General features: G+C 51.3%; 10 protein-coding genes across 10 annotated transcripts; 3 read left to right on the plus strand and 7 right to left on the minus strand.

Annotated features, from left to right (window-relative positions):
• Nucleotides 1–103: 103 nt before the first annotated feature.
• Nucleotides 104–949, minus strand: GIQ15_03728 (uncharacterized protein; the record flags this gene model as incomplete). The annotated part of the gene is made up of 2 exons (XM_033551145.1): nucleotides 104–709; nucleotides 770–949. The coding sequence occupies 2 exons, from the start codon at nucleotides 947–949 to the stop codon at nucleotides 104–106; spliced, it is 786 nt and encodes a 261-aa protein (XP_033408306.1).
• Nucleotides 950–2,294: 1,345 nt separating this feature from the next.
• Nucleotides 2,295–4,231, minus strand: GIQ15_03729 (M-phase inducer phosphatase; the record flags this gene model as incomplete). Its single annotated transcript, XM_033551146.1, has 4 exons — nucleotides 2,295–2,676; nucleotides 2,736–3,482; nucleotides 3,546–3,765; nucleotides 3,952–4,231. 4 exons carry the CDS (start codon nucleotides 4,229–4,231, stop codon nucleotides 2,295–2,297), a joined length of 1,629 nt encoding a protein of 542 aa, XP_033408307.1.
• Nucleotides 4,232–7,275: 3,044 nt separating this feature from the next.
• Nucleotides 7,276–9,370, minus strand: GIQ15_03730 (tartrate dehydrogenase; the record flags this gene model as incomplete). The annotated part of the gene is made up of 6 exons (XM_033551147.1): nucleotides 7,276–7,328; nucleotides 7,444–7,532; nucleotides 8,055–8,250; nucleotides 8,343–8,490; nucleotides 8,565–9,055; nucleotides 9,106–9,370. 6 exons carry the CDS (start codon nucleotides 9,368–9,370, stop codon nucleotides 7,276–7,278), a joined length of 1,242 nt encoding a protein of 413 aa, XP_033408308.1.
• A 794-nt stretch (nucleotides 9,371–10,164) lies between these two features.
• GIQ15_03731 (DNA polymerase V) lies at nucleotides 10,165–13,392 on the plus strand (the record flags this gene model as incomplete). The annotated part of the gene is made up of 6 exons (XM_033551148.1): nucleotides 10,165–10,545; nucleotides 10,600–11,209; nucleotides 11,270–12,072; nucleotides 12,131–12,445; nucleotides 12,496–12,523; nucleotides 12,749–13,392. 6 exons carry the CDS (start codon nucleotides 10,165–10,167, stop codon nucleotides 13,390–13,392), a joined length of 2,781 nt encoding a protein of 926 aa, XP_033408309.1.
• A 516-nt stretch (nucleotides 13,393–13,908) lies between these two features.
• Nucleotides 13,909–15,369, minus strand: GIQ15_03732 (solute carrier family 35 member C2; the record flags this gene model as incomplete). Its single annotated transcript, XM_033551149.1, has 2 exons — nucleotides 13,909–15,045; nucleotides 15,097–15,369. The coding sequence occupies 2 exons, from the start codon at nucleotides 15,367–15,369 to the stop codon at nucleotides 13,909–13,911; spliced, it is 1,410 nt and encodes a 469-aa protein (XP_033408310.1).
• A 765-nt stretch (nucleotides 15,370–16,134) lies between these two features.
• GIQ15_03733 (uncharacterized protein) lies at nucleotides 16,135–17,294 on the minus strand (the record flags this gene model as incomplete). The annotated part of the gene is made up of 3 exons (XM_033551150.1): nucleotides 16,135–16,425; nucleotides 16,480–17,056; nucleotides 17,128–17,294. The coding sequence occupies 3 exons, from the start codon at nucleotides 17,292–17,294 to the stop codon at nucleotides 16,135–16,137; spliced, it is 1,035 nt and encodes a 344-aa protein (XP_033408311.1).
• Nucleotides 17,295–17,882: 588 nt separating this feature from the next.
• On the minus strand, nucleotides 17,883–19,235 carry GIQ15_03734 (uncharacterized protein; the record flags this gene model as incomplete). Its single annotated transcript, XM_033551151.1, has 1 exon — nucleotides 17,883–19,235. The coding sequence occupies one exon, from the start codon at nucleotides 19,233–19,235 to the stop codon at nucleotides 17,883–17,885; it is 1,353 nt and encodes a 450-aa protein (XP_033408312.1).
• A 1,180-nt stretch (nucleotides 19,236–20,415) lies between these two features.
• Nucleotides 20,416–22,209, plus strand: GIQ15_03735 (6-phosphogluconate dehydrogenase, decarboxylating; the record flags this gene model as incomplete). Its single annotated transcript, XM_033551152.1, has 5 exons — nucleotides 20,416–20,432; nucleotides 20,494–20,630; nucleotides 20,731–21,182; nucleotides 21,258–21,686; nucleotides 21,769–22,209. The coding sequence occupies 5 exons, from the start codon at nucleotides 20,416–20,418 to the stop codon at nucleotides 22,207–22,209; spliced, it is 1,476 nt and encodes a 491-aa protein (XP_033408313.1).
• Nucleotides 22,210–22,457: 248 nt separating this feature from the next.
• On the minus strand, nucleotides 22,458–23,308 carry GIQ15_03736 (uncharacterized protein; the record flags this gene model as incomplete). The annotated part of the gene is made up of 2 exons (XM_033551153.1): nucleotides 22,458–23,144; nucleotides 23,198–23,308. 2 exons carry the CDS (start codon nucleotides 23,306–23,308, stop codon nucleotides 22,458–22,460), a joined length of 798 nt encoding a protein of 265 aa, XP_033408314.1.
• A 455-nt stretch (nucleotides 23,309–23,763) lies between these two features.
• GIQ15_03737 (uncharacterized protein) lies at nucleotides 23,764–24,591 on the plus strand (the record flags this gene model as incomplete). Its single annotated transcript, XM_033551154.1, has 2 exons — nucleotides 23,764–23,849; nucleotides 23,904–24,591. 2 exons carry the CDS (start codon nucleotides 23,764–23,766, stop codon nucleotides 24,589–24,591), a joined length of 774 nt encoding a protein of 257 aa, XP_033408315.1.
• Between the last annotated feature and the right edge of the window lie 1,970 nt (nucleotides 24,592–26,561).

Raw genomic sequence — 26,561 nt, forward strand, 5'->3', positions numbered from 1 at the left:
AACAATAACTCCCATACCCAATCCATGATCAATGGCCTTATCCTCTGACAATATACTCCGTGCTCCCTCCCGAATCCCAGTGACTCCCAGTAATCTTCAGACTTCAAAGTATTTCGATATCCCCCCTTTTCCACGCATCCTTAACTCCCTCCCACCTGACGACCCAGACCTCTCCTCTCTCCATCCTATTCCCGTAGGACTCTAGCCCAGCCATACCGTCATCTCCTGCTCCCTCAACAGCAGGTATAACAATTCTGACCTCCTCGCCCAAACACCTGACAAATACCACCTCCTTATTCTCCGGTGCGACAACCATATTCGTTCCGCCAACGTTGTCGTCCAGTCGTTTCAAGTTGGGCGGGAACGTAGACAGAAACGAAGCATTGTAATGCATTGTTAATAGCGACTGATGGGTGCGTAGAAACTGGAGCTCCTTGTCTGATAGAAGCGAGCCCGCGTCCCTGTCGAGGGTCCTGGGAGTTTGTCCCTGCGATGGCTGCTGGGTCATGGATATCCGTAGGTAGTATATACTGTACCGGGTGAGTTTTGATAGTCGCTGTCGCAGAATTGAGCGTATAAGAAACTGTGTCCGCGCCAGATCGGATTGTAGGATAGACAATGTGAGATTCAATGTTGGGTTGTGGTTTGTATTCCCCGCGCTCGTCGTGGCGTCAGACGCGGAGATCGAGAGGTCTTCTATTTTCGATATCTACCACAGTAGATCTATATATCAGCGAATAGCTCACTTCAGTAACCGAGACTGGCTCACCTGCTTCGAGACTCTCTCCATCATCCTATCCATCAGCGGGCCGGGCCATGGTAACAGCTCAGGAACTGCCCGCTCAGCAACCCAAAGCCGCGTCAATTGCTGATGGTCCACGGTCGTCGCTTCGGGAGACGAGAAGCTATCCCGGTCCACGGAGGCGAGGATGTCGTCTATTCCCTCCATGGCTTGTTCCTGTGTCTTTGTCTCGTGTGATATTTTTTGGTGGGATAAAATTAACTGCTAAGATCGGAGACTAAAAGTTATGACGTCGATCTTGGCGATCGCGATCGTGTTTATATAAAAAGAAGGATAGAAAAGAAGGATAGAAGACTACATGGACAGTTTAATAGTATACTTCTTTTTTTCATATTTTTGATGTAGTTAACTGTGTATAATCTGACTGGCCCAATGACTGCTCCTTCGCTTCCAAACAATAGATGCAAAATAAGACCTCGAACATGGATCTGGAGGTATGGAATACACAAATAAAATGCGAAATGCAGACAACCGCCCATCACCGACTCTAGCAGAACAGAGGAAAGAAACTAGGACACAGAGAGGTTCAGAGATATCCTCCCGATAAAGAAAAGCGCGGGGACCCGGCTGTAGCGGGGTGTGGTGTTGTTTGATGTTTGATGTATGACCCCTTGGACGGGAGAAAGATGAGTGGCAAACCACGTAAAGAAATGGAGGATCTGCAGAGGGGTTGGTTTCAGATTTAGGGCCCGATCCAGGATGAGAATGCTAAGGGTAAGGGATAGAGGCTAGGAAAATGTGGCGCCGGTATTCGAGGCGGTAGAGAGGGTAGAGTCTTGGTCGTCGGTTCGGGTCGGTTCAGCCTTTGTCTCGTTTGCCCGTCAGGGTAAAGGGGGAGTAGGGAAGGTAAGGAGACCGTTAAAGGGTAACAGATAAGGAAAGGTAAGGGTAAAAGGAAAAGGTATATTGAGATAGACAAATGAAACGGTAGGGTGAAAGGGTAATGGTGCAGAGTACTGGTTAATAGGGTTAATCAATTCGACGTGATCATAAGAAGAGAAAACGCTTGCGCTAGTTTGGGAATCAATCGCTCAAAATGGGAAAGAAGAAGGAAAGAGTCGAAAAGGTCGCAATGAAATAAAATTCCGCTATGACGCTTCAACGTGGAAAGCAAAAGACGTGGAAATTTTCGCTTAACTTGAACGCTTTTTTTTTGTTGCAGTCAAACGTCTTGGGTCAATATCGCACAGAGTAGCAGCGGAGCCTTGTCACCTAGGGTTGTAACGGCAGACAAAACCAGAATGTAAAGTTGGAGAAAGGCCGTCTTCTGGATATTGTTGAGTCGGACCATAGAGCTAAGGAGGGAAATCGTGAGTCGAGGAGAATAGAAAAAAAAAAGAAGGGTTGATGCGCCAGGCGTTAAAGAATCAAACGTTAGGACTTCAAGTCAGGTTAAGGCGTAACTCCGTCAAGAACATTAACACCCGTTTGGCGGGGGCTGGAAGAATTGGAGGGGGGGGAGGTCGTTGGTATAGTAAGTGGTATTTGGCGGTTAGTAGGAGAACATGCGCCGTTCTGGGGGACGGCCGGGTTCAAAGGCACGTCCCAGTGGGCTCTCCAGTGTCATATTTCGGTGACTTGCTCCGCGGCATCGGCCGGTTGGACTGTCCTCCATGGGGGAGCTTTGTTGGCCAAAGGCAAAAGTCTGAGCTCTGGACAGTTTAGAGCGTTGTTTTACTTTTCCTAGGCCGCGTTCGCAAGCGAATTCGTGTTCCTTGGATGCCATTTCGACGTAGTTTTGGGGGTAGCAGAGGGAGCTATGTTCGGCAAAGAAGCCGCTGTATCCGCCGTGGAGGATGTACATTTCTGGGTATGTGAGTTTGGGATACTGGTCAATGTTGACCGCTCGATCTCGGTGTCGGATGAATTTGGCCCTGCAGATGGTTAGCGCAACGGTAGATATATGAGAGGGAGATGTCAAGAGGTGTTTTACATTATCGGAGCTCGGTGAGCGGAGTACTCGCAGTGGAAGATGAGAGCAGTATTTGGCTTCATTTCTCCTTCCTTGAACAGGCTTTCTGCGAGCTGCTCCTTGTCATTGTAGTTGACTGCCCCGTTGATATGGCCTCCTTCATACTCGTACTCGAATCGGCAGTCGATGATGGTGAAGTTCTCATATCGGTCGTTATATTTCCCATTGACTATATCTACCAGCACGGAATTCTCGATTCGCGGCAGACAATCGGGCTGGTCGTCTGGGATGAAGTGGGGTAGATGTAAGGTGGGTGTAGAAGATTCCATGTCGGTGATGGATTGTAGAGCTGTGCTGGTGTGCATAGTGGTATCCTCCTTCTCATCCTTCATGACGTCCTCGGGGTGCTCAAACATGCTAAGAGATCGTCTACTGAGCTTGCGTGGGCGCGAGAAAGGGTTGGAGCCTCTTCGGATTGAGCCGTAGCCAGGAGAGCCATTTTCCGGGACCTGACCGAGTGTCCTGAAAGACCGTGACCGTGAAGGGCCAACGGCAGCACCCGCAGCCGGACTTCCTCGCGCAGAGGGAGTGTCAGGAGCACCGGAGTCTTCAAACATCTCAGCCAGCGAGATCGACGTGGACGTGGAGAGCTTGCTGCCGCCTGCAAGGAACTTGAACTGCGGCGGCTGCGCCAGGGGTGTCCTGGACGACGAGCTGTACGCCTTGGTGCGCATCAGTGATGGCCTCAGCATCGGAGGTTTTCGTCGTCTGCAGCAGGTAAGTTAGCCTTTAGTTCAGAATAACAAAAAATGATAGCATCTGAGTTCTTACTCAGACTGTGAATTAGACCTGCTAGACTCTATCGGCGACTGCTGTAGGGAGTTTGGGAGAAAGAGTAGCTGCTGTGACTTTGCCATGGATAGCTCGGTGGTGGGGGACTCCAGATCCATGTCCAGGGCGAGGCTAAATGGCGCCTTGTGCGGCAGGGGTGACATCTCCATGATATCAGTTGGCGCAGGGGACGATGGTATGGGCGGAGTAGTTATTGTGTCTAGAACCAGACGTCAGCTTCTACTCTTTTGCCTTGATATCAGTCCCGTAAGCCAGGATAGACAAAGAGGGTATTTTCGTGTTTACCATTATCCGAGCAAAATAAATTAGCTGAAAACAGCGACCTGCGAGGTGTTGCTAATTGCGGACTGAAAGCAAAAGAAAATAAGTCAGACAACAAACAAACCATGGAGCAGAAGGATGTTTGTATACCTTTGATCGATGTGGAAGTTCTGCGAGAGGTCGGCAGCCAAGCTGACGGTGGGCGAGGGTCCGCGGACGGGCTTGACATTGAAGTAGTCTGCCCTCGCCCTCTTCATCGACAGATCCCTGAAGTTAAAGCTGTCTGGGCCAAAGGCGCCCATGGCAGGGAACTGGGTGAAGGAGCTGGCAGGCTCAGCTCGAAAGCAGTGGCCGAAGTGCATGGAGGGAGGATGCATGGCAGCCAACGGCGAGGACTGCTCCATAGTGGCAGTCAGATGTCTATCCCAGTGTAACCGGGATGCTGTCCAGGGAAAATTCTATCTTGATCTCGCACTCCACACGACGTCACTGTCGGGTAGCTGGTAGAGCCGGAGTAGAGCTGTTGATAGAGCCGTGGTATAGCCGTGGTATAGCAGACGGCTCGAAAGCCAACGGGGTGTCTGGTCGTTAATTGAAACACGGCGAGTGCAAGATGGTTTCGGCTGCAGACCAGAACTGCTGACTGAGATCGAGACGGTATCTGAGTAGTAGCTGAGAGGCTGAAGACGAGATTGAAGCCGAGATCGAGACGACTGAGCGTAGACGGACGTTGCGAGGACTGTCGTATATGCGTCGTGGGGAGTCTAGTTCGCCATGGTAGCGAGGGGAATCGGCAGTCGACGCAGAAGACGTCGATACAGGTAGAGAAGGATGGTAGATAGAAGAAGAAGAGAAGAAGAGAAGAAGAGAGAGAGAAGAGAAGAGTAAGAAGAGTTGAAGAAGAGAAGAAGAGTTAGAGGGTGAAGCTGTTGCAATGGGCAACGAGAAAGAGAAAAAGGTGGAGAGAAGTTACGGCGTACTAAGAGGTATGCATGTATGTTATGTACGGGTGGTACTATGCAAAGGTACCTTGCTGCCATGGTGAGATACCTGCACTTTACTATAGTTGGCCTGCGACAGACAGGTACCACTCCACAGGGCCGGGGTACCTGTCCATCTTTCAGCCAATCCCGCGCATCGCCCTCTCTGTCCATCGCGATGGTTGCCGCCCTGCTAGACGAGCTACTGCACTCTCCATCACACTCAAGCCGCTCGTCATCAGGGGCAGCTCGCTAGTTAGCCATCTTAGCAGCGTGGTAAGGCTGACCGTGGGTGTTTGTTTACATCTGGTTTAGATCTATGCTCATGTCGATGCAGATAACCGGGACGACGGGATGTGCAGATTGCAGGTACTGGAACGAGGATGAGAATAGTCCCAGTACCAGATCGAGATACAGATCGTATGTTATACACGTTTACCTCCGTACAGCTGTACTATTTGTTCGCCTGCCTGCAGGATCCCGTCCTGCGTGCGCCGACCATGAGTCTCCCCGTATCGCCCATATCGTTAATGCTGTTTTGCTGGTGGAGATAAATGACCATGGCAGCTGTCGTCCAGCTTTTCCCGTAGGTAGCACTCTAACTGTTTATCGATCGCGGTGACATTAAACTGTGGTGGTGGCACCCGAAGCTCGTCACGGAAATCGGAATCCTGTCCCTGTTGTTTTCTGGTATGGAGTTATCTCTCGTACGGCGGAGTAACCTGGTATTCATGTAACCCGGACCGCAGGCGCCGTAACAGAACAGAGCCAGACAGAGCCAGGCAGGGCACGCCCAGACCAAGAATCTTCCATAATATATGAAGACATGGTGGTACCCGGCTTCATATCTCATCTTGGGGCCCCCGTTTGAGCTCGAACAAGCTGCTGGAGCTAGCGGAGAGATATTCGTAGAACCATCGTTGCTTCTTCCACGGAGGTACCATGCCACTGGTTCAGCAACCGAGGATGTATCTTCCTTCGTACCTAGTATACTTCGAAAAAGCCATTGATTACTATTCTCTTTCCTCCCTGCTTTCGTGCTCCGTCCGGCACCATCACCGGGTAACACAATTCGCCATTGAACTGTGCAGGCCTTCCCCCTGTTGGCCTGGGCCACCCAACTCCACTTCCATGTTTGAACACACGCGCTACTTCCGGTCGTCTAGCTTTCTCCCCGGGAGTTCTCTTCCACGTCTCATCTCGACGTTTGGCCCCCCTCAGTTCAGGCCATGCGAATCCTCGCTTGTAAACATGCCGAATGCAGCTCATGCTGGTCCCAGATGTCAGGATTCCCTCTCCAGCCAGCCTCAGGAGCTACCAAAGTCAATCGGACAGCGTGAGATCTGGTCTTATTGGCTCCCCTCACGGACAGGGAAGCCTTAGCGCTTCGTATCACCGGGGCAGCCAGCCGCGAAATAGAGTTGAGAAGCCAGCTGGACATTTCCCTGCTCCCTCACACAAGTCGTCTATATTTATACAAATGTTGGTACCACCCCTACTCGGTTAGCTCATGCATCCTTCTGTATGGATAAATTCGCGCTGCAGCATGTATAGCGTAAACTCCTTTCTTAGTTGCATAGCAACAAGTTGCGAGAGGATGAACCTTTATCTGGCGTCTGGAGCTTGCCATTCGTCGGCCCCCTAGCATCATAGCGTGGCCACTCATACGCAGGGATCCCAAGCCCAGTGCGAGGGGCATCCCTGGCCATCCCAAGGTTTCTATTCTCAGCCCCGCGATTGGAGATCATCGTCATCGATTGCGGTCACAGGAACAAACACGACTCGCACCGCGCTCGCCAATGAGCAGCAGGCAGGCAAAGGGAACCGCCGCATTACTCACATATACGGACCGCCAGTAGACTCGACATCAACACCAGTACAACACCAACAGCCAACTGAACGATATAAATGGCCAGCGTAACCGCCCACCGGCCCATCTCATGTTCCTTTTTTTTTTTTTTTGGAATCGCCCCATAATAATAGCACTTCCTTCATGATGACGTGTGATCCTGATCGGCGAGACCGTCGGCCGTCGTGCTCGCTAGTCGGACACCATGGCCCATCCTTGTTTTGCCATGGTGGGGTTAAGCCTCCGAGATCATGCCTGAAGACGAAGGAATTAGCTTCTCGCTCAGAGGGAAGAGAAGAAGAAAAGAAGAGACGAAAAAAAAAAAAAGAAAAGGGAAGAAAAAAGTAAACACCGTCCTCCCCGCGACCCATGAACCCGACCTGAACCCGACCTCACCACCTCGCCGACCTTCCAGATGGGTCAGAGCGTAGGGAAGTCCTTCTTCTCCCCGGTTTCATGCTCAACGTCCGTCTCGTCTCGTCTCGAATCCGCTCGATGGCGTGTGGACGGAGATGCAAAAATCTGTCGTCAGCCAAGAGCGCGAACCCCCTGGTCTCTCGCCGTCGATAGCGTCGAGTCTCATATGATCAACAGCTAGATCATATTCTTTCTTCTCCTGTCACTCGTTGTTCTCCTCCTGCTCGCCTCGTTTCGCCGCATCGTCGTCGTCGTCTTCGCGTCGTGTAAACAAAGCGAGAAATACACGAAGTCACGTGGTCATCCAATAATGCGTCCTGCGAACATACAAAAGATACAATAAAAGTAACAACTATTAAACTACTAATACCTGGTCGTTTCTGGCCTCCGTTTCTGCGGTTGTTGCCATGGGCTGCGCGGTCAGGAACGAAATCCAGGAGACCGGCCAGGATGAGATACCTGGGCAACGGTGTAACAGCTCATCTCCGGGTTATTAAATAAAAGGCTGCGCGGTCCGACCCAGAGAGCTTCAGATATCGACTTTCTTTTTATCCCATGGCCGCCTCCCCCCATGAACCAGACCTCGAGCTTATACGGAGCACCTTAAACCATGGATCGGAAATTTCTTTCCGCAGGTGGATTGCAATATTATATTTCCTTGCCTCGCCAGAAACCGCTTCTGGTCTTGGGGTGTTTCATTATGCCTGGTCTTAAGCCGATTGCAGAAATTTTCGTCGAACTAGCAAAGCCTGGTGTCCATCGAACACATTACGGAGTATACATATGACCTGCATTATTACAAGCGTTGGGCACAAATAACTTTTCTTTACAGCACGCTATTTATTACGTGAGTTATAAAGGGGGATTATACGCCTCACTTCTTTGACTTCTTTGACCGTTACTAGGGCCGCTGCATCGTCGTCACGCTTCATAATTTATTTAACCTAGCTGGTCTCCTAGCAGCAGTTACCTAGCAGTTACCTCCCCAACCGGCCCTCAATCTCCTTGCACACGGCAGTTGTCACCTCGACGGTCGTATTATTCCCTCCAAGGTCAGGCGTGACCACTCCTTGCTCGCAAACGGCCTCGACACACTCTAGCAACCTGGCTGCGGCGTCTTTTTCTCCAAGCCATGCCAGCATCTCTGACGCAGTCCAGAAAGTGGCAACAGGGTTGGCTTGGCCTGTCAGCAATTTTGATGGCAGCATATAAAACACCTAAGAAACTGGGCTAAGGGGGGAGGGAGAGAGGGGGGTGGGGGTTACATACCGATTCCCTTTCCGGTTATGTCAAATGCTGAGCCGTGGATGGGTTCAAACATGGATGGATTCTCCCGTGTCGGATCGAGATTGCTCGTGGGAGCTATGCCAATGGACCCTGCCAATGCAGCTGCCAGATCTGAGAGAATATCGGCATGCTTGAGAGGTTTGTTTTAGATGTCAGCTGGCTCTTTCCTGCTTGCACGGAGTTATAGGAGTGGGTATTGCGTACCAGGTTCGTAGCAACAATCGTATCCAAGCTCCCCGGCTTCAGCACCATTCGAGTCGTCATTGCGTCGACCAGTATCTTGTCCCATTTCACGTCTGGGAATGCCTTTGCAATCTCTGCCGCAATTTCATCCCACAGGACCAGCCCATTCCTCTGGGCGTTGCTCTTCGTAACAACGGTAAGCTGTTTTTTGCTCCTGCTCTGGGCCGTCTCAAAGGCGAATCCCATGATCCTCTCGACACCATGTCGTGTGAAGATGGACACCTCCGTGGCTATCTCCCATGGTTTACCTACGTTGCTTCTACCTCCCTGGCCGGCGTATTCGCCCTCGGAGTTCTCACGGATAATTACCCAATCCAAGTCCCCGGGGGAGCAGCCACGGAGAGGTGACTGGGTGCCGCGAAATACCTTTGTTGGGCGGACGTTGGCGTATTGCTGAAGAGGCTGGCAGATTGCAAGGCGTAGACCCCAGAGAGAGATGTGGTCGGGGACATCTAATAGATATCAGTGCTCTATCATGCTAGACGGTTTGTAGATGGCCTACCAGGCGTCCCTACAGCTCCAAACAGTATGGCGTCGAACTTTTTCAACGTAGTCAAGGCATCATCAGGCAGATACTTCCCATTCTTCTTGTAATACTCGCTGCTCCAGTCGAAATTCTCAAAATCCAGTTCAATTGTCCCCAGCGTGGATGCCAGCTTCTTCAAAACAGTTATTCCAGCCTCGATGACTTCGGAACCAATGCCGTCTGCTGGAATGGAAGCAATTCTGTAACATCGTTTAGTGCTGGAGGGATTGCAAGATGCCATTGTTAGATATCATACGAATATGGGTTTATGAGTTGCGGAGTATAACGATATATTCCATTGCTGGCAATCAAGATATATACATATACCTCGGGACTTGTCCGGAGTTAACGCCGGACTCGACTATCCGACATAAAAGTTCATCTAATCATTCTACAGCGTAGAGGGCACCGTGTTATAATATGCATGGTACTCTGCAAAGTCCAACGGATGCGGATAGCCCTACATGCCTTGTTGTAAGTAAAGGCGTTGTAGAAACTTGAGATCGATGCACAAGCCCAACCACCCGGGTTCATCAATGCTTATGTTCGTTAATATCCGTTGACCTCCCTTGGAACGTCTTGCTTCAGCGGATAACAGTATCAACAGAAACGTAGTAGACAACAGTAACGAATCTTAGGCGTTGGAATGGAGAAACGCCTCTGCATTGAACATTATACATTATTCAAGCCGATGAACTTAATGCGGTCAACGACTTCACAAATCCCGAGGCACCATCTTCGTAACGGCCACATAGATCAAGCCATTCTCAACCTCGTCTTCCAATATCTATATCTCTTTATACAGAGTATATATCGGAAGATTTATATTATCTACGTATAATATCTTGTAAATATATTGAAGTCGAAGAAAAAAGAAGCTAAACCCAAGTAGTCCCAACGCTAACCGCATCTGGTAATCACCTCCCTTCGAATATTTCAAGCGAAATTTCATGAACAATTTACAACAACGCGGTCAAGGCAACTGGATAGAGCCTTGAGAGAAGCTTCAGCTAGAAGTTTTGAGTCGGAAACACCATGTCGTCATTCAATCCCAAGAAACGCCGTCGGGAGAGAGTAAATGTGGACGTCAAACTTGTAGAGATATATGATGATCTGAGCAACGAAAACGACGAGATCAGACTCAAAGCTGCCAGTGACCTGCTCTCGCGCCTAATGCCAGATGCGAATCCGGCACCTGAAGACATTGAGAAGGCGTTGTTGAGGCTGTTTCGTGGACTATGCAGCAGTCGAAAAGCTGCGAGGCTTGGGTTTTCAATTGCCCTGACGGAGCTTTTGTCCATGCTATTCGGCCAGTCCGACGGTGATGAGAAGAAAGTCCAGTCGGGGTTGGATGTGTCGAAAACAATTGATCTCCTGGAGTCGAACACGAACACTACGAGCTCAGAATCTGGCCAGGTAAGAATTCTTTCCATATCATTTTTTAAATATAACATTCTAATTTATATATAGGAAGAGAAAGACCGTCATTTTGGTAGACTGTTTGGAGCAGAAGCAATTTTGAAAAGTTCGATTCTTTACCAGCCTGGAGTTGAATTTGAAAACTGGACAAGACTAGTCTCTTTGGTTTTTGAATTGGCCAACAAGAAGTCATGGCTGAGAGAAGAGTGCGGATATATCATTTTCTACGCTGTACGAGATGCTGGAGCACGAAACAGAGGCTCAAAATACGTCGATTCTGTACTTGCTGCTCTATGCCAAAACAACCTTGCCAAAACCCCTGAAGGTGTTGCTATCTGGATAGCGGCGATGGAGCTGTCTTTGTCTCTAGCTATCGTGTTTCCTTCCGGTGTTTGGAGCCATGATAACCCATTGAATACACGAGAAAAGGCATCCTTGGCCAAAATCATGAAGGAGTCTTCGGAACACAACGTGCCCAATGGAGAAGACGCAAAGGTCAAGAGTTCAGGTGTCTGGAACCCACGTCTCCCTTTTGCATGGGACCCCATCCTCGCCAAGTTGTATACTACGTCAACTGAAATACCCCAGGGTGAGGGTAAAGGGAAGAAGAGCAAGGCGACGCAATTGACTTTCGCTGACTTTTGGACCGAAGTCGTTGACTGTGAGTTTCCTCGTACCCTATATAACGCTGTGGGAGTCTTATTAACGTATATCTGAATAGGCGGTTTGTTTGCTGCGGCTTCATCGGATGAGCGTAAATACTGGGGCTTCCTCGTGTCTATGAAGGTCCTGAATGAGGCCCCAATAGAGGCAGCCAGCTTGATCTTCACACAGAATTTCATGCGCTGCTTGATGAATCAGCTTGCAGTTGAGGATCGCTACCTTCATAAAATTGCCGTTAAAACTACAAAGTCGGTACAAGCTCGTGCCTCGAAAGAACCCGAATTCGCCTATCCTGCACTATGTGGGCTCATGGGGCCTCGAGGAGCTATCAACTTCGACCAGGTCGCCAAAGTCAAGGTTGTTGAAAAAATCATCAGCGATGTATCCCATGGCGCTATTAAACAACTCATGCCTTTCTTCGAAAATTTGATTGTCAGCCCGGATGCTGATGAGAAGATAGCCGCATCCAGGCGCCAGCAGATTGCCAATTTCCTTCAGACAATCACCAAATCACAAATGTCCAATGGTAAGGATAGTGATGCCGAGGAACTGGACGCAGCCATTGAGATGGTTATTCTTACTCTCGCTCGCTACACCTACTTTTCTGGAAATCTTGTGAACAGCCCCAAACCTCCAGTTAGCGATGCTACTAGAGAACTCTTTAGAAACAAGATTATGGCCTGTTTGAATATCGTGATCAGTAGCCGTGGGCGCTCTGCGGATATTGCATACAAAATTGTCCAAAAGATTCGTGACATGGAAGAGGGCGGAGAGTTTGGAAAGTTCATCATTGATATGAGTGAAAGCATCACGGAGTCTGTCCAGGCTGCATTCAAGACGCTCAAGAAGATCAGTAAAAAGGTATGGCTATTTTCCTTTCTCATGGTTGTGGTACGGATATTCGGTTAATTCCATATAGGGCAAACGGGATGATGGACGACAGGATCCAACTGCTCAAGGACTCAAACTGCTCTATTCTATGACAATTCTCCAAGTATATAATGGGGATGCGGATGCAGTCTCCATGTTGGACGAGCTCAAACTGTGCTATAACAAGTTTTTAAGCAACAAGAGGGCTGACGATGAAGAGAGCGATCAAGCATCAGACGCCTTAGTAGAGATACTCCTCAGTTTCGCTTCAAAGCCCTCACAATTGTTCCGGAGGATGAGCGAGCAGGTGTTTGGAGCTTTTGCAAATAAGGTGACTCCTACCGGCCTGCAATCCCTACTTGCGGTAAGGTTCCATCTCCCATAGCTTCTAGCGGCACAATCTAATTAATATAGATTCTCGACGCAAAGGAAAGTCTCGCGGGTCAACAAGAGTTATTCGATAAAGACAATGAAGACGAGGACAATGAAGAAGATGAAGAGGATAGCGATGTTGAAATGATCGACGGATCCGACGTTGAAATCGTTGACGCCGAACTAGAGTCTGGGTCTGAAAGCGATGAAAATGATGAAGAGAATGAGGACGAGGAGGAAGACGAAGACGATGAAAATTTGGCCGAGTTCGATGCCAAACTTGCTGCCGCGCTAGGTACTCACCGTGCAGATATGGATCTAGAGGCATCCGATGGCTCTGACCACGGCTCTGACATGGGCGATGATGAGATGGAGGCTCTAGACGCGCAGCTTGTCAAAGTCTTCCAGGCCCGTGACCAAGCGTCGACGAAGAAGAAGGATACAAAAGATGCCAAAGAGACCATGGTCAATTTCAAGAACAGAGCACTTGACCTGCTTGAAATATACGTGAAAAAGTGCCACTCCAACCCTATGGCGTTGGACATTATCATTCCGCTTCTACAACTCCTGCGAAGATCCAGCGTTCAGCAACTTGTTCAGAAAACAGCAAATGTCATTCGAGAATATACGAGATTGTGCAAGGGCTCGTCTATTCCTAAAGTCGAATCCGATGAGCCTATTTGGGAACTTCTCAAGCAGGTTCATAACGAAGCTACGCATAGTGCGTCTAATTTACACGCCTCATCGTGTAGCCAAACAAGTCTTCTACTCGTGAAGATTCTCGTTGCTCATGATACAGAGTCTGTCTTGGGAATTGTGGATGTATATGCCGATACCCGCAAGAAGCAGCTTTTGAGCAATAAGTGTCATGTACAAGCGTCGTTCTTCTCCGATTGGAATAACTGGTGTGTGTCTACCAGTAAACAGTTAAAGAATTGAATAGCTAGAGTGGAGGAAATAAATATGTTGGCTAGGGTTAGAAATAGGACTATAAAACTGTTAAAATTACGTTAATATTGGCCAACTGGCATAGATGTTATACATCTACTTTTAAGAAACCCCTAAGTTTTATCCCCTTTCTAAGGATAAGTCTAAAGATAGGCAAAGACCATATATACCTACAAAAGCCTATAGTGTTGTCATTTTGCGCAAGGATAAGTCTAAGGGTATAAAACAGGGTGAATTATATGGTTCACTGTACGTTGCGCAAGGCCCAAATACAAAATAACAAAGCCAACATATAGAAACACTGTTTCCCTGTTCCACAAGCCGGATATATATCATCAGGTACTCCATATTAAGACAAACGATAATAATAAAAGGGGAATTATCCTCCAATCCGCGTGCTGGGGCCAGCCCGAGTCCGGGGACCTGGATCCAAACTGCCCAACTCTATGCTAAGGGGGGTCTAGTACATGCATGTGTAGTGCTTTCTAAGGGAGAAAATCTATCCCTTCATGGATCGGCAGATGTATGCATGGCCTGATACCGTGGGCCGGACACACTCTGCTTATTCCCAAAGGCAGACTTGATATGGTTGATGAGCCCGCCCCAGCCGCTATCGTTGGGTGGAGATAAGGAGCTCGGAGTATGCCCGTCGTTCATCAAGCCCGAGCTGGGGCCGGGGCTATCATATCCATCGTCCTCGTCGTCTTCGAGGCCCTCTCGCTCCATAAGTGCCTCCTTGCGCATCTTGGTCACCTTCATGTAGTTATAACAGGCAATGCTAGATATGGCAATAACCAGGCCTATCACGTTGACCAGGCTAAGAACTTCGTTGAAGAAGATACCCGCTGCAGCAATCGTGATGACTTCCTTGAATATACCACAGATGCTGAGCGTGACGACCGAAGATCGTCGGAGGAGCGCAAATTCAGACGATATCATGCAGAAGGCCAAAAGGCCAGGGAAGGAGAGGAAGAGGAGGACATTGAATGACCCGTGATCAGTAGCGAGGACCTGAATACCTGCCAAGATTTCATGGAAGCCCTCGACGCAGAGTGCAATGGCCAGCAAGGAGACGAACATGATGGGCGTGAGGAGGAAGAGGGTCGAGAAAGGGTTTGAGGTGGAAGGGTGCCGGAGGAGGAGGATCTGGGTCAGTGCCCAGCGGAAGCCGGAGAAGAAGGAGGAAGCAATTATGAGGGCAAAGCCGATGGCGTGGAAGGAGGTTTCGCCTGCAACCATCATGACGACTCCGAGGGTCATGGTGCAGATGATGAGGATGAGTTTTATAGAGGGAGTCTCCAGACCGAAGACTATGGCGAAGAGGAGCACAAATCCAAGGGCAGAGGACTTGCACATAGTTAGGAAGCTGAGCGAGATGAAGCGTAGAGACATGTTCCCCAGCCCGATATCGAGAGAGGTGGCGCTTCCGCAGGGTACGAGACGGGTGAGATAGAATATCGGGGTCAAGCCGGGGCTGCTGGGCTTCCCCTGGGCGGTCTCGGGGCCTGACATCGGCGGCCGCAGTGAAGGGAAGAAGTAGAGCAGCGTAGACGCGAGTATGAACTGGACGAGCATGTGTAGGCTGGTCGTGAAGAGAGGGAACTTGAAGTTGAGATTCCCCGGCGAGAACATCCATTTGTTATACTACATCAGCCAGTTAGTATCTGTATAATATAGCAGAAGTAGAGCACTCACGAGTGATATCGAGACGGCAAAGAAATACCAGAGGCCAATGAACAATGCATTTATAGCCAGCTTCTTTACCACAGCACGATCCGCCACGGGCAGTCCTCCGCCAAACCCGCCGCCGTTGGGCACCATGCTATCCAGCTCCTCGCGCTGCTGTCTCTTCCGGGCGCGCCATTGCTTGTGCTGTCGCTGCTGTGGCGTGAGGCCTATCTCCTCGTCGTCGATTGCGCCCTCGTTGACCGTCGCCGTGAGGGATGGGCTGGCGTTGAGAGAGCCCATCCTAGACCACCACCGGCGGTCGGCGCGCTTACGGGGCTCCAGTTGCCGTGAATTAGCTGGTGGTTATGGTATGGCTCGCTGGTCTTTGCCTCGATGCTGGAATAGAAGCTGGGATACGGAGGCGACGGACGAGATCAGGCGGAGAAAAGCCGGCCAGCCACAGTTGCAGTGCGGTCAGCTATACCGATGAGGTCTCGAGCGTTGTAAGCCGAGACGCTGAGATGCGAGGATGGTGAAGTTGAAGAAGTTGAAGTTGAAGATGAAGATGAAGCTGGATCTCCATCCTTTTTTCTCCATGTATCAAACTAGGCCGGAGGTTAAAGAGCCAAGGCTGACCTCTTGCTCTCAAACTGCGACATCTACAGCGATACACAGCGATATACAGCGATATAAAGAGTAAATACAGCAGTAAGATGGCACGATATAGGCAGAGACAGTCTAGATAGAGTATGGGTGTCACCGGTCTTATTATACTGATATATGCATCCAGGGGCTGGTCTTCATGTCGCGTGATGCATTCCCTGCAGAGTAGATGTATAAGTACGATCATGCCTGTATATCACGTCGTTCAGTCGTACTCTAACGTCAGGTACGTACATGGATAGATGGCTAAACAGATAGTAACTAGTAACCGTAACTGCGTGGGCGGTTGAATGTTTTCCACCCCCGGATGTCTCTAGAGTCAATACAAGGGATAGAGTCAATACGAGGGCTGGCATATCAACTCGCTACCTACCCTATGATGCTGCGCTGCGAGCGGCCTGATCACCCGCCTTTTCGCTGTCCGCCGCTGGGGGAACTGCTGGAGGGCGCGTTGCTGCGTATCGGGACTGCGACTGCGGCCCGCGGGTCTCGTGGAGTGGTGCTGGCCGTGTTGGCCGCAGGAGTGGCCGTGGTAGAGCCGGTGGTGGCAGGTGTGCTTGCTCCGGTGGCCGTGGTTGTGGTCATGGAATTCTTCCTCGACGAGGCATCGGCGTTGTTCTTGGGGAAATTTCCCGAGTTCGCCATCGCGGTGCTGGCCCGGCGGAGTTCGATCTTCTTTCGTTCCATCTCAAGCTAGCCACGTTGGAATCAGCATCGAGCTGGATACTGGGGAGGGGAAATACTCACCACCTTCCTGACTCTCGTCAGTGCAGTGCCCGCCACCTCGTCTCTACCCGTCAGGTTCAGCGTCTTACAGTCACCCACCCCGTACGGTGCAGCAATCACCACGGAATCGGCAACGACGATACTGGTGCCGCTCCAATGTGTCGGCATCGTCCTTCGGAATGCATCAAACAGGTCCTGTGCTTCTTTGGACACGCCCTTGCCCCTCGAGGATTCATGTTCCTTCAGGCGTGCGATGGCGGAGGCTTCACGGTTCCTTAGGGCCCGGATGTCAAGCGGGTAGATGGAAGGTTGAGCGGAGGCGAATGGGGCAGGCGAAGGGGAGGCTGATGGAGAGCAACCGTCCGCCGAGAGCGAGATCAGATTGAAGCTGTGGATGCGGGTGATGGGGAGGATGGTAAAGTCTCCAGGCTGCGAGAGGGCGAGGACCGGTGCTGCACTGCTGGCTCCTGAATTTGGCGAGTTGCCCGCGTTGGCAGCGGAACTGGTGTTGATTGCGATGATATTTGTGATTGGACACGCGGTGAAGAGAGTCCCCTCGACGGTGACGGAGGCTGGCTGCGTGGTTGTGACACGGATTCTAAAGGGACGTCAGCTACCACGCCCCGTCTATATCGACTGTAAATAAAAGAAAGGGTCAACGGAGTTTACCTGGCGCCAATGGCTGAGCTCAGTGCTTTCTCCAAGCTGACCGTCCCCGAGGGCCCGAAGCCATGTTCCTGTCCATGTCCATGCTGACCGGCGTGGTTGTTCATCGGACCGCCCTGGCTCTGCGACTTTGCGCCGGAAACATGCCGCTTGTTCTCAGTCGCCATCATGAGTGCGCGGTAGGCTTATGCTCAATGCGCTCTGGATGTGTGTCTTGCGTCGTAATTCTTGCTTCTTGCGTCGAATTGGTCGCGTGGGAGCTTCACCACAGAGGCGAGCAGGAGTAGCGTAGATGATGGGATAATTCCGGGTCCAGCAGAAGACGAATTCGCAAATATCAATGAGCCCAGCAGATAGATAGAACCCGTATACTTATAGCCGCAACGAAACACCTAAACAACGATTCCAGCAAACCCGGCAGACCCAGCGTCGAAAAAAAGAACAATATTAAATTCGTAGAGCAAAACAAGAGAGCCAGAGAAGAAAAAGGGGCAAGGCGAGAGAGCCCGGCGCGAGACAACAGACACAAGAAGCGCCTGGTCGAAGAAGAAAAGAACAGCGACTGCGAAGATGCAAAAAGGCGAAGTTGAAGTTGAAGTCGAAGTCGAACAACTTTTGGCATGCTTATGTAAGGCACCATGACGTCTACATATAAGAAGGAGAAGAGAAGAAATAAGAGAGAAAAGAAGGCAGATGTAGGGATGACTTTTAGAGTAGATAGGTAGATAGGTAGGTAGATAGCTGATAGTAGATGTAGCCTATCCTAGAACCCTGAGGCCGCCCTTGGTCTTCTGCTTCTTCACTCCGCCGTCAGCTACCTTGCCTGAAGCTGGCCCAGACGGCTTGCTCTCCCTCCCGCTGCCGCTGCCGCTGCTGTGGCCATGCTTGCCCTTGCCCTTGCCCTTGCCGTGCTTCCCCTTGGACGCACTCACCGGCCGAATCTCGGTCATCGCCCTCCTCAGCAGCACCGGGTGGGATCCGATATACTTGCCCTGCATCTCCCTCGCAGCCCGGAAGTAGTCGTCTCCGTCTGAAAAGCTCACAAACCCATACCCTTTACTCTTCTCCGTGCGCTTGTCCCGGATCACACGAGCTTTCTGCACGGACGGATACTTGGAGAATGCCTTGAGCAGCGAGTCATCCGTTACCTCACCTGCCAGATTGCCGCAGAAGAGACGGAAGTGAGCGGGATCCCACTCTAGCAGGGTGGTGTCTGACCATGTCTGGCCTCCGCCAGAGCGGAGCACGGTCTTGGTTGGCTCGGTGGTCTCCTGGGTGGTAGCAATAGCCGTGGCTGGGTTTTGGCCGGGAATTGGCGTCGTGGAGGCCGTGGTCGCCGCGCCGTTTGGAGGAGTCGATGTTGTCGACGCCGTGGGGTCGTGGAGGCGTTGGAAGGAGCCTAGCGGGCCAGTGTTGGCGCCCGTCGCGGCAGATGGTCCGTCGCGGCGACCTGCGCCGGGAGCCTGGGTGGTAGAGGCGGCAGCGGCGGCCTCGCCGCCGTCTTTGCTCATGTACGCACTTTGCCATTGGGCGATCTGGGCGTCCATCTCCGGGTCGCCGGAGGATTCACCATACCGTGCATGCGCCGGCCTATTCCCGTACGAGCCGTTGTTGGCACGTTTCGGCTGGTACGCATTGTGTGTCTGGTGTGCGGGCTGGCTGCCGTACGTAGATGCATCGTACGACTGTTGGGGTTGTGGCTGTCCATAGTAGGACGTCTGCTGCGCCTGATATGTCTGCTGATGCTGATGCTGATGCTGATGCTGATGTTGTTGATGCTGCTGCTGCTGGGGGTATTGGTAGCCGGCACTATATGTAGGAGCAGCACTGTATGTAGACGCGGCGGGATACGCAGCAGCTGCGGGAGTGTGCGTACGTGCCGGTGCCTGGTACGACTGCGCAGCTACCGCGCGTGGCTGGAAGCCGTAGCCAGCTCCGGCAGCACCTCTAGACGCATCCGGGCCATGACTGGGCGCCCTCGAGACGGTAGACGGGGTGGTATACGGTGTTGAAGTCGACGGTGGGCGCGCGGGCAGCGAGGCCGGTGGTTGTTGCTGGCTCTGGGTTTGCGATGGCGGACGCTGGAGACCTGGAGGAGGTGGGAGGGACATGATGAACGGGTGCTCGAGAGAGATAGATGGATAGATGGGCAGAAAACAACAGCAGCAGCAAGCAGCCTTGTGTTCTGCAGGAGTTGTGCAGCACACGTACCTTGAGTCTGTCTGCTGGAGCAATCGGGCACCAGACGCAGTCCTTGCCGCGAATGCGCCGGGGAGACGTGGCGAAGTGAGATCAAGATCAAGCGGTGTATCGTCCGCAGGTGGTATACAACGAGAACAACAGCCTGGCAGCAGGATAGAGAAGAAGCTGATTCTTGATCTTCGTGTCTTTTTCGCTCTTCTTCAACTTTGCGATGTCTATTTCCTCTTTGGGACTTGGATGTTCTTCGTCACGTGTATGCTTAGTCATGCAATGATCCTTTCTTGGCGATGACAAAGCACATCTTACAGAAACGTCTTACTAATTCATGACGTAAGCCGCCACTTACGTAATATCTACATCTTCCAAGTTTGTTTTTCCAAAAGAAACATCAAGAGAAGAAGAAGAAGAAGACGACGACGACAAGGTAACGGGACGAAGAAGAGGACGTGACACCGGGACAGGATGAGACCAAGCCGGGGCACGGCGATATACAGGGATAGCCCACGCCGACTTAGCTATGCAGGCCACCCAAACCATCGACGAGCGCAAGGATGAAGCCCCCTCAGTGACATAATGGTGCAGCCCAGGGATGCTTGCGCGCCCCCCGCGGCATCGAGCACGTCGAGCACGTCGAGCACGTCAACGACCAGGCCGGCGACGGCGATGGCGACGGAAGCGTGGGAAGCGTGCAAGCGAGGCCGCATGGGAGTGGGAGGGCGAGTTACGGAGTATAAATAGACGAGCATTTCAATTGACGTATATACCCTATATCCCGGCGCAGAGGGCGCTGTTTTCCTCGCAGCGGGCAACATAAAAACAGGGGCATACGCCGGCATAAGGGTATAAGTATACACAAGTAGGCACAAGTAGACTATACACGAGCAGACTGGTATAAACAAGTATAGAGGGATAGCTGAGACGCTGACGGTGTTTTGGGTTGGGCTCTGGACTTCCGCTTTAGTCATCCCGCGACCACTTCTCCCCGCCACGGATTTGCCTGCTCGTCCTGCTCCTCCATCACGGCGAATCTTGCACCGCTCCAGCAGGCCAGAAACCACCAGAGACTCTGCCAATTCACCTCTTGCAATCATGTCCGACCAAGCAGTGTAGGCTTCTTCCCCTCCCTTCTCCCTGCCGGAGACCATGCTAACTCTTCCCCTCCTCCAGTGCTGACTTCGGCCTCATCGGCCTGGCCGTCATGGGCCAAAACCTCATCATGAACGTTGCCGACCACGGCTTCACCGTCGTGGCGTTCAATCGCACGGTAGCCAAGGTCGACCGCTTCCTGGAGAACGAAGCCAAAGGTAGGCCTTTGCCTTGAGATATGGCCGAGATATGGCCGGGCCCTTACGCCAGCTTTAGAGAGATGCCTGAGATACCAGAGTTAAGCTAATGTTATGGCAGGAAAATCGATTGTTGGAGCGCACTCGGTCGAGGAGTTCTGCTCTAAGCTGAAGAAACCCCGTCGTATCATGCTTCTGGTAATGGCCGGCAAGCCCGTGGACGATTTCATCGAGAGCCTCCTCCCCCACGTTGAGAAGGGCGATATCATCATCGACGGAGGCAACTCGCACTACCCAGACTCGAACCGCCGAACCAAGTATCTGGCTGAAAAGGGCATTCGATTCGTCGGCACCGGTGTCTCGGGCGGTGAAGAAGGCGCTCGTTACGGCCCTAGCTTGATGCCCGGTGGTAACGAGGAGGCCTGGCCGTTCATCAAGGATATCTTCCAGAGCGTTGCGGCAAAGAGTGACGGCGAGGCGTGCTGTGACTGGGTTGGTGATGAAGGTGCCGGACACTACGTCAAGATGGTGCATAACGGTATCGAGTATGGAGACATGCAATTGATCACCGAGGTATATCCCTACTCCCCTGAGCACGCCTACTCTATATACACCCCGAAACACGCCTACTCTAGCTAACGTTACCAGGCATACGACATCCTCAAGCGAGGCCTGGGAATGACCCCGGCTGAGATCGGTGACGTCTTCGAAAAATGGAACACCGGCGTTCTTGACTCTTTCCTCATCGAAATCACCCGTGATATTCTCCGCCACAACGATGATGACGGAACTGCTCTACTCGAAAAGATCCTCGACGCTGCCGGCCAAAAGGGAACTGGCAAATGGACTGCTATCAACGCACTCGACCTGGGCATGCCAGTCACGCTAATCGGAGAGGCCGTGTTTGCTAGATGCCTTAGCTCTCTCAAGCAGGAGCGTATCCGTGCCAGCAAGGTGCTCAAGGGGCCCGAGCCAGACTTCAAGGGCGACAGGAAGGAGTTTATCGACAACCTCGAGCAGGCTCTCTATGCTTCCAAGATCATCTCCTACGCTCAGGGGTTCATGCTCATCCAGGAGGTTTGTGCTCCCAGCTTTAAATTCTTTTTTAACACAGTTTTTTATTTTCCAAATGTTCCAATACAGTGCTAACTCCAACTAGGCTGCCAAAGAATACAAATGGAAGCTAAACAAGCCATCCATCGCCCTTATGTGGCGAGGCGGATGCATCATCCGCTCTGTCTTCCTCAAGGACATCACAAACGCCTACCGTACCAACCCTGACCTCGAAAACCTCCTCTTCGACGACTTCTTCAACAAGGCAATCCACAACGCCCAGGCTGGATGGCGTGACGTCGTATCCAAATCCGCTCTATGGGGTATCCCAACCCCTGCGTTCAGCACCGCTCTGGGCTTCTATGACGGCTACAGATCGCGCGACCTGCCAGCCAACCTGCTGCAGGCACAGAGAGACTACTTTGGAGCCCACACGTTCAAGATCAAGCCCGAGTGTGCCAGTGAGAAGTATCCCGAGGGTCAGGATATCCACGTCAACTGGACAGGGAGGGGAGGCAACGTCTCTGCCTCGACATACCAAGTCTAAGCCTGGCCGGGGGAAGGTTCAAATCTATGATGTAGAAGGGGATGTATTCCAGTGAATATAGTTATTTTCATTCATTCATTCGTTAGGGGAGTGGCTATGATGTACTTCAACAGCAGGAGTCTTGATCACATGCCATAACTATTTATTCTGCATTTACTCCTGTATTCAGCTTCAACATTCAATGCATCAGCTACGGAATATAAAAAGGATATATACCAAAAAAAGCCGAAATCCAGGTCAATTCCACCTTATATAGCGTCACTATCAGCTATCCAGCACTCCACCATCGCTTTAACAAGACCCACCAGCACATCGGCCCCCATCTCCACACTTGCCTTGTCCGTCCAGCCGGGAACATGCAGAAACGCGACTCCCCGGGGTCTCTGCTCCTCCCACGCCATCGACAGACTCGTATAGAATATATACTCGCATAGATAGCGTCCTGCGTCATGCGAGAGGCGCACGTCAAACGAGCGACCTGAAGGCAGGCTCTTGCGCCATGTCTGCAGAAATTCAGTATTTGGAGGTGACGGATTGACCCTTATCGACGACTCTGGCGGTGTTATTGACGTCGACGATGGCTTGCCGGGCTGTAGACTTGCAGGTAAAGTAGAGTCAAAGGCCAGACCAAACCGGCCATCGACGTCTGTGACATCGTATCCTTCTCGATGTGCTTTAGTCTCTACGGCGTAATACTGTCTTGTCGACGCCATGCCGATATGGATTACCAGATGAGGCGGACGGCCATCGTGGGCCGCCCTGAAGGCCTCAATGAGCAATGGCACCTCAGACCGAACGCTGGCGTAAGCTACGCGGATTGGGAGCGGATGGGCGTGGATGCGGATACGGCGCTGGCTTTTGGACGTGGATGGGACGTATTGAGGGAGCAGAGAAGTTATTAGGAATGATGGGTTCAAGGGATGTGTTTTGAAGGGCTGGACAGGGTCAGTATAATGATGCTTTAGGACATGGTAAAGAGGGGCCATACTCCGAAGCCAGTGACCAGGACGTGGATGTCGTCGTCCTGGGGGTTAGGAATAGGGTCTGCCGGGACTGAGACGGCCTCCAGCGACGAGGCCGGTGGCCCAAGGTCGCCCATTATTAAATATATACAATAATGATAGCTGTGTTACTGGAGCAAGAGTCGTGATTGTGGTGGACGGAGGTTGATAGAGGGGTTTTTGTGTCCAGCAAACGAGCCGAGGTTCCGCCGTAGTGAAGTCAGCCACCCAGGGAAGAAGACCTCAAGAGGAAGAAGAAGAAGAAGAGAAGAAGAAAGGGAACGAGAAGAGGTGAGACGATGAAGCTGTTATATAGATCCAGCTACTGTGGCTTGTCCAGCTGATGCCCGATCTCCCGGCTTCGCTCCGGGCTTACAGTCGACGCAGGAGTTAGGAAAAGATACATGCATAGGGATGCAGATGACCTTCAGGGGTCGACAATGCCCAGCAGGCAGCTCAATAAAGGCGAGATAGGAGTATTTGAAGCTCAGGTCTCCCAGGGAATGTTGATATCTACGGTCATATTCAGCCAGCTGGCTGCCAACGAGGCACTATGGACGCGCAAATCGCACACAGGCGAAGATCCTGGAGGTGGATTGCTGGGGTCGGAGGGATTATCTTCTTTGGGCTATTCCTCATGTATGATGTCCGATGAAGGCCTACGTATCTCATATGTATTGACCGAGACCATAGAGGTTGCTACTTCCACAACCCCGAGAACAGATACCATTATCCTCGAGCGCTGGACCAGGAACCCAGCTCCTGCAATCGAAATAAGAATGTGACAGGCTATCGACTCCAGTTCGCACGATTCGGTCCTCTTCTTTCAGCATGGCCTCCTGAGAGGGATTACCGACATCCCCATAGGAGTGATGGCAGCGGCGTCTGGGAGAAAACCGGTGCCAATGCCGCCGAACTCGACTTTCTCGGACTAGATCGCTTCACCCAAGTACTTCGGTCATCGAATCAAACCGATGAAGATGCATTCATCCGTAAACTGCGTCTGGTAGGGGGGTTATGGCGGTCATCCCATACAATCGTATACCTGGACCCCTTGGACCCGTATGAGATGGACCAGTATCCGTTCAGCGAATTGGCAGACGGATATGAACCAGAACGCCTTGACGGCTCGATCCTCAACCTATCCGACCAAACTGATCGACGGCGGATATTGTGTGCCTGGCCATCGTCTGGTGGGGTGTGGATTTATGAGTATTCAATGAATAGTCCGGATTTATTCGGGGTTGACCGGCTGGTTGGTATGTGGAAGATGGTTGTGACGATGGATGAGGCGGCCCAGCTGCTGAAAGACCACGGGGCGAAGTTTTATGCAAAGCCGGCAGGTTATCCCTTGTTCGCTGATCTATTCAGGACCGGATAGACACTGGTGTCGATGTTGGCCCAATTGATTTAAAACCGAGAAATCCCTATTAAGATGCGTGGAAAGAGGACTCCTTGGTCTAATGTCGATAAATCAAGTTTTATTGTCAATACTTCATAACCATAAAATCTCATTTAGCCCTTGACTTACGCCGTAGCCTCGCAATGTTTAAGCGTCAATGTCTCCTAATCAATATGAGCGTTAAAACAGTATCAACAGTCGGAAAACAAAAATCATTCCCAGTCCAAGTCAAGACGGAACTTTCAAGGTTCTTTTGCTGACGACGTCCAATACTCCTTCATTTGTCCTCGTGAGGTATGAAAGTGTCTGGCCGCTGGTGATCCGCAATATCAAGGTCTGGAAGGGGATACCGGGTAACGTTATAGTTATCATGCTTGGCCAGATACACCAAGTGCAATCTCCGCAGTTCTGCATAGGTGGTTGTGAGCAGTGCTTTCTGGGGAGCTAGTATTAAGACCATTTTCTCGAATAGAATTCTTATCTGCAGCCGAGACTTATGGCCTTGTTACTGATCCATAACATGCATAGCGTTGGGTGTATCACCTGGAAATAGGCGGATTCATGTTCAGCTGTATTTCCAAATACCTCTGAAACGTAACCACCCAGGCCAGTGTGCCACTTATACACAAACCGGGGGCGGGTTGCGATTGGACAAGTAACTGGGGGGCTGCATATATGTAGGGGCCGAAAAATTGTCAATTTTTGTTCTCATGACACAAGAGGTGCATAATTAACCATGTCGACCGCCTTGAGTAAGCATGGAGTTCATCATGTTCATCTATGCTCGAGTTACGCCTTTTAGCATCCCCTCGTTGGCCCTTAAAATTGGGTATGATAGTTCCTTTATAGAGCCGAAGCGTGCGACAGACATTTTTGAGTACCTCCGTCATACTGAAGAGCGCGTAGTCCTCCGCTCCATCCATGATAAACTTATATATCCAACGACGGATATATTGTCATCTCTTGTCGACTTTCTTCTGTTGGATGAAGAAACCTCGAGGGAGGGGAATCCACGTGATATAGGGCTCTAAACCCACGTGATTATATAAGATGATATAATCCATATATCACGTGATATTTATCATCACATGACGCACAACCTTATCCGCGCCAAGACACATGCCAAGACATATGTTAAAGGAGGGAGAAAAAGGAGAAAATGAGAAGAAGAAGATGACGAGAGGATGATAAAAGAAGAAAAGAAGAGGACGATGACGACGATGAGGAGGGGAAGAAGAAGAGATGACGTTACTGCGGAGACGGACCAAGGAGAGGAGCCAGGTTTGGAGGACTGGAGCTCGCATCTTGCTGGCAACTCGCCATCATGACAGGGCCAGAACCGGCATCAAGAGGTCATGTCTTCACATCTCTCTCCTCCATGGCAGGCCAGACATCTACACAGGCACAGTAGAAGAGGCGAGTCGGACCGTTTCCATGGGGATTCAATAGTCGGCTCATAGCTCGACGGGGACGGCGATGGGGATGGATATATAGCCAGCAGCAAGTCGTACAGCCCCTCGCAAGAGAACCAGCACCAGCACCAGCACCAGCATCAGAGACAGAGACAGAACCAGCAGCAGAACCAGGACAGGATCAACAGGCGCACAGGGTAAACTGTTGCTGCCCGTTATTCTCGTTATCGTTGGGAGAGAGTCTCCTGACCAGCGTCGTTGGGCCGGACGATGCAGCGGGCACGATACCGGGAAATAACATGGCACAAACCAAGTATCGGCATCCTGTCCCCCATAGCGTGTCCCATACGTTGGCTGTATACAATGAAGTATGGACAAGAGGATGCGGAGAGCGCAGGATGGAGGTGAAGGCAGCCTATCGGGGCAGCGCCAGCGCCCTCCAGCCTATCCTGACCGGCCACCCGGCCTGCCTGCTCTGTAACCTCCGGCGCATCCCAGCCCAAAGGGAAGATGCAGATGCAGCGATCGGTCGACCTG

Source organism: Arthroderma uncinatum, assembly GCF_011692745.1.
Source record: "Arthroderma uncinatum strain CBS 119779 chromosome Unknown scaffold2, whole genome shotgun sequence".
Lineage (NCBI taxonomy): Eukaryota > Fungi > Ascomycota > Eurotiomycetes > Onygenales > Arthrodermataceae > Arthroderma > Arthroderma uncinatum.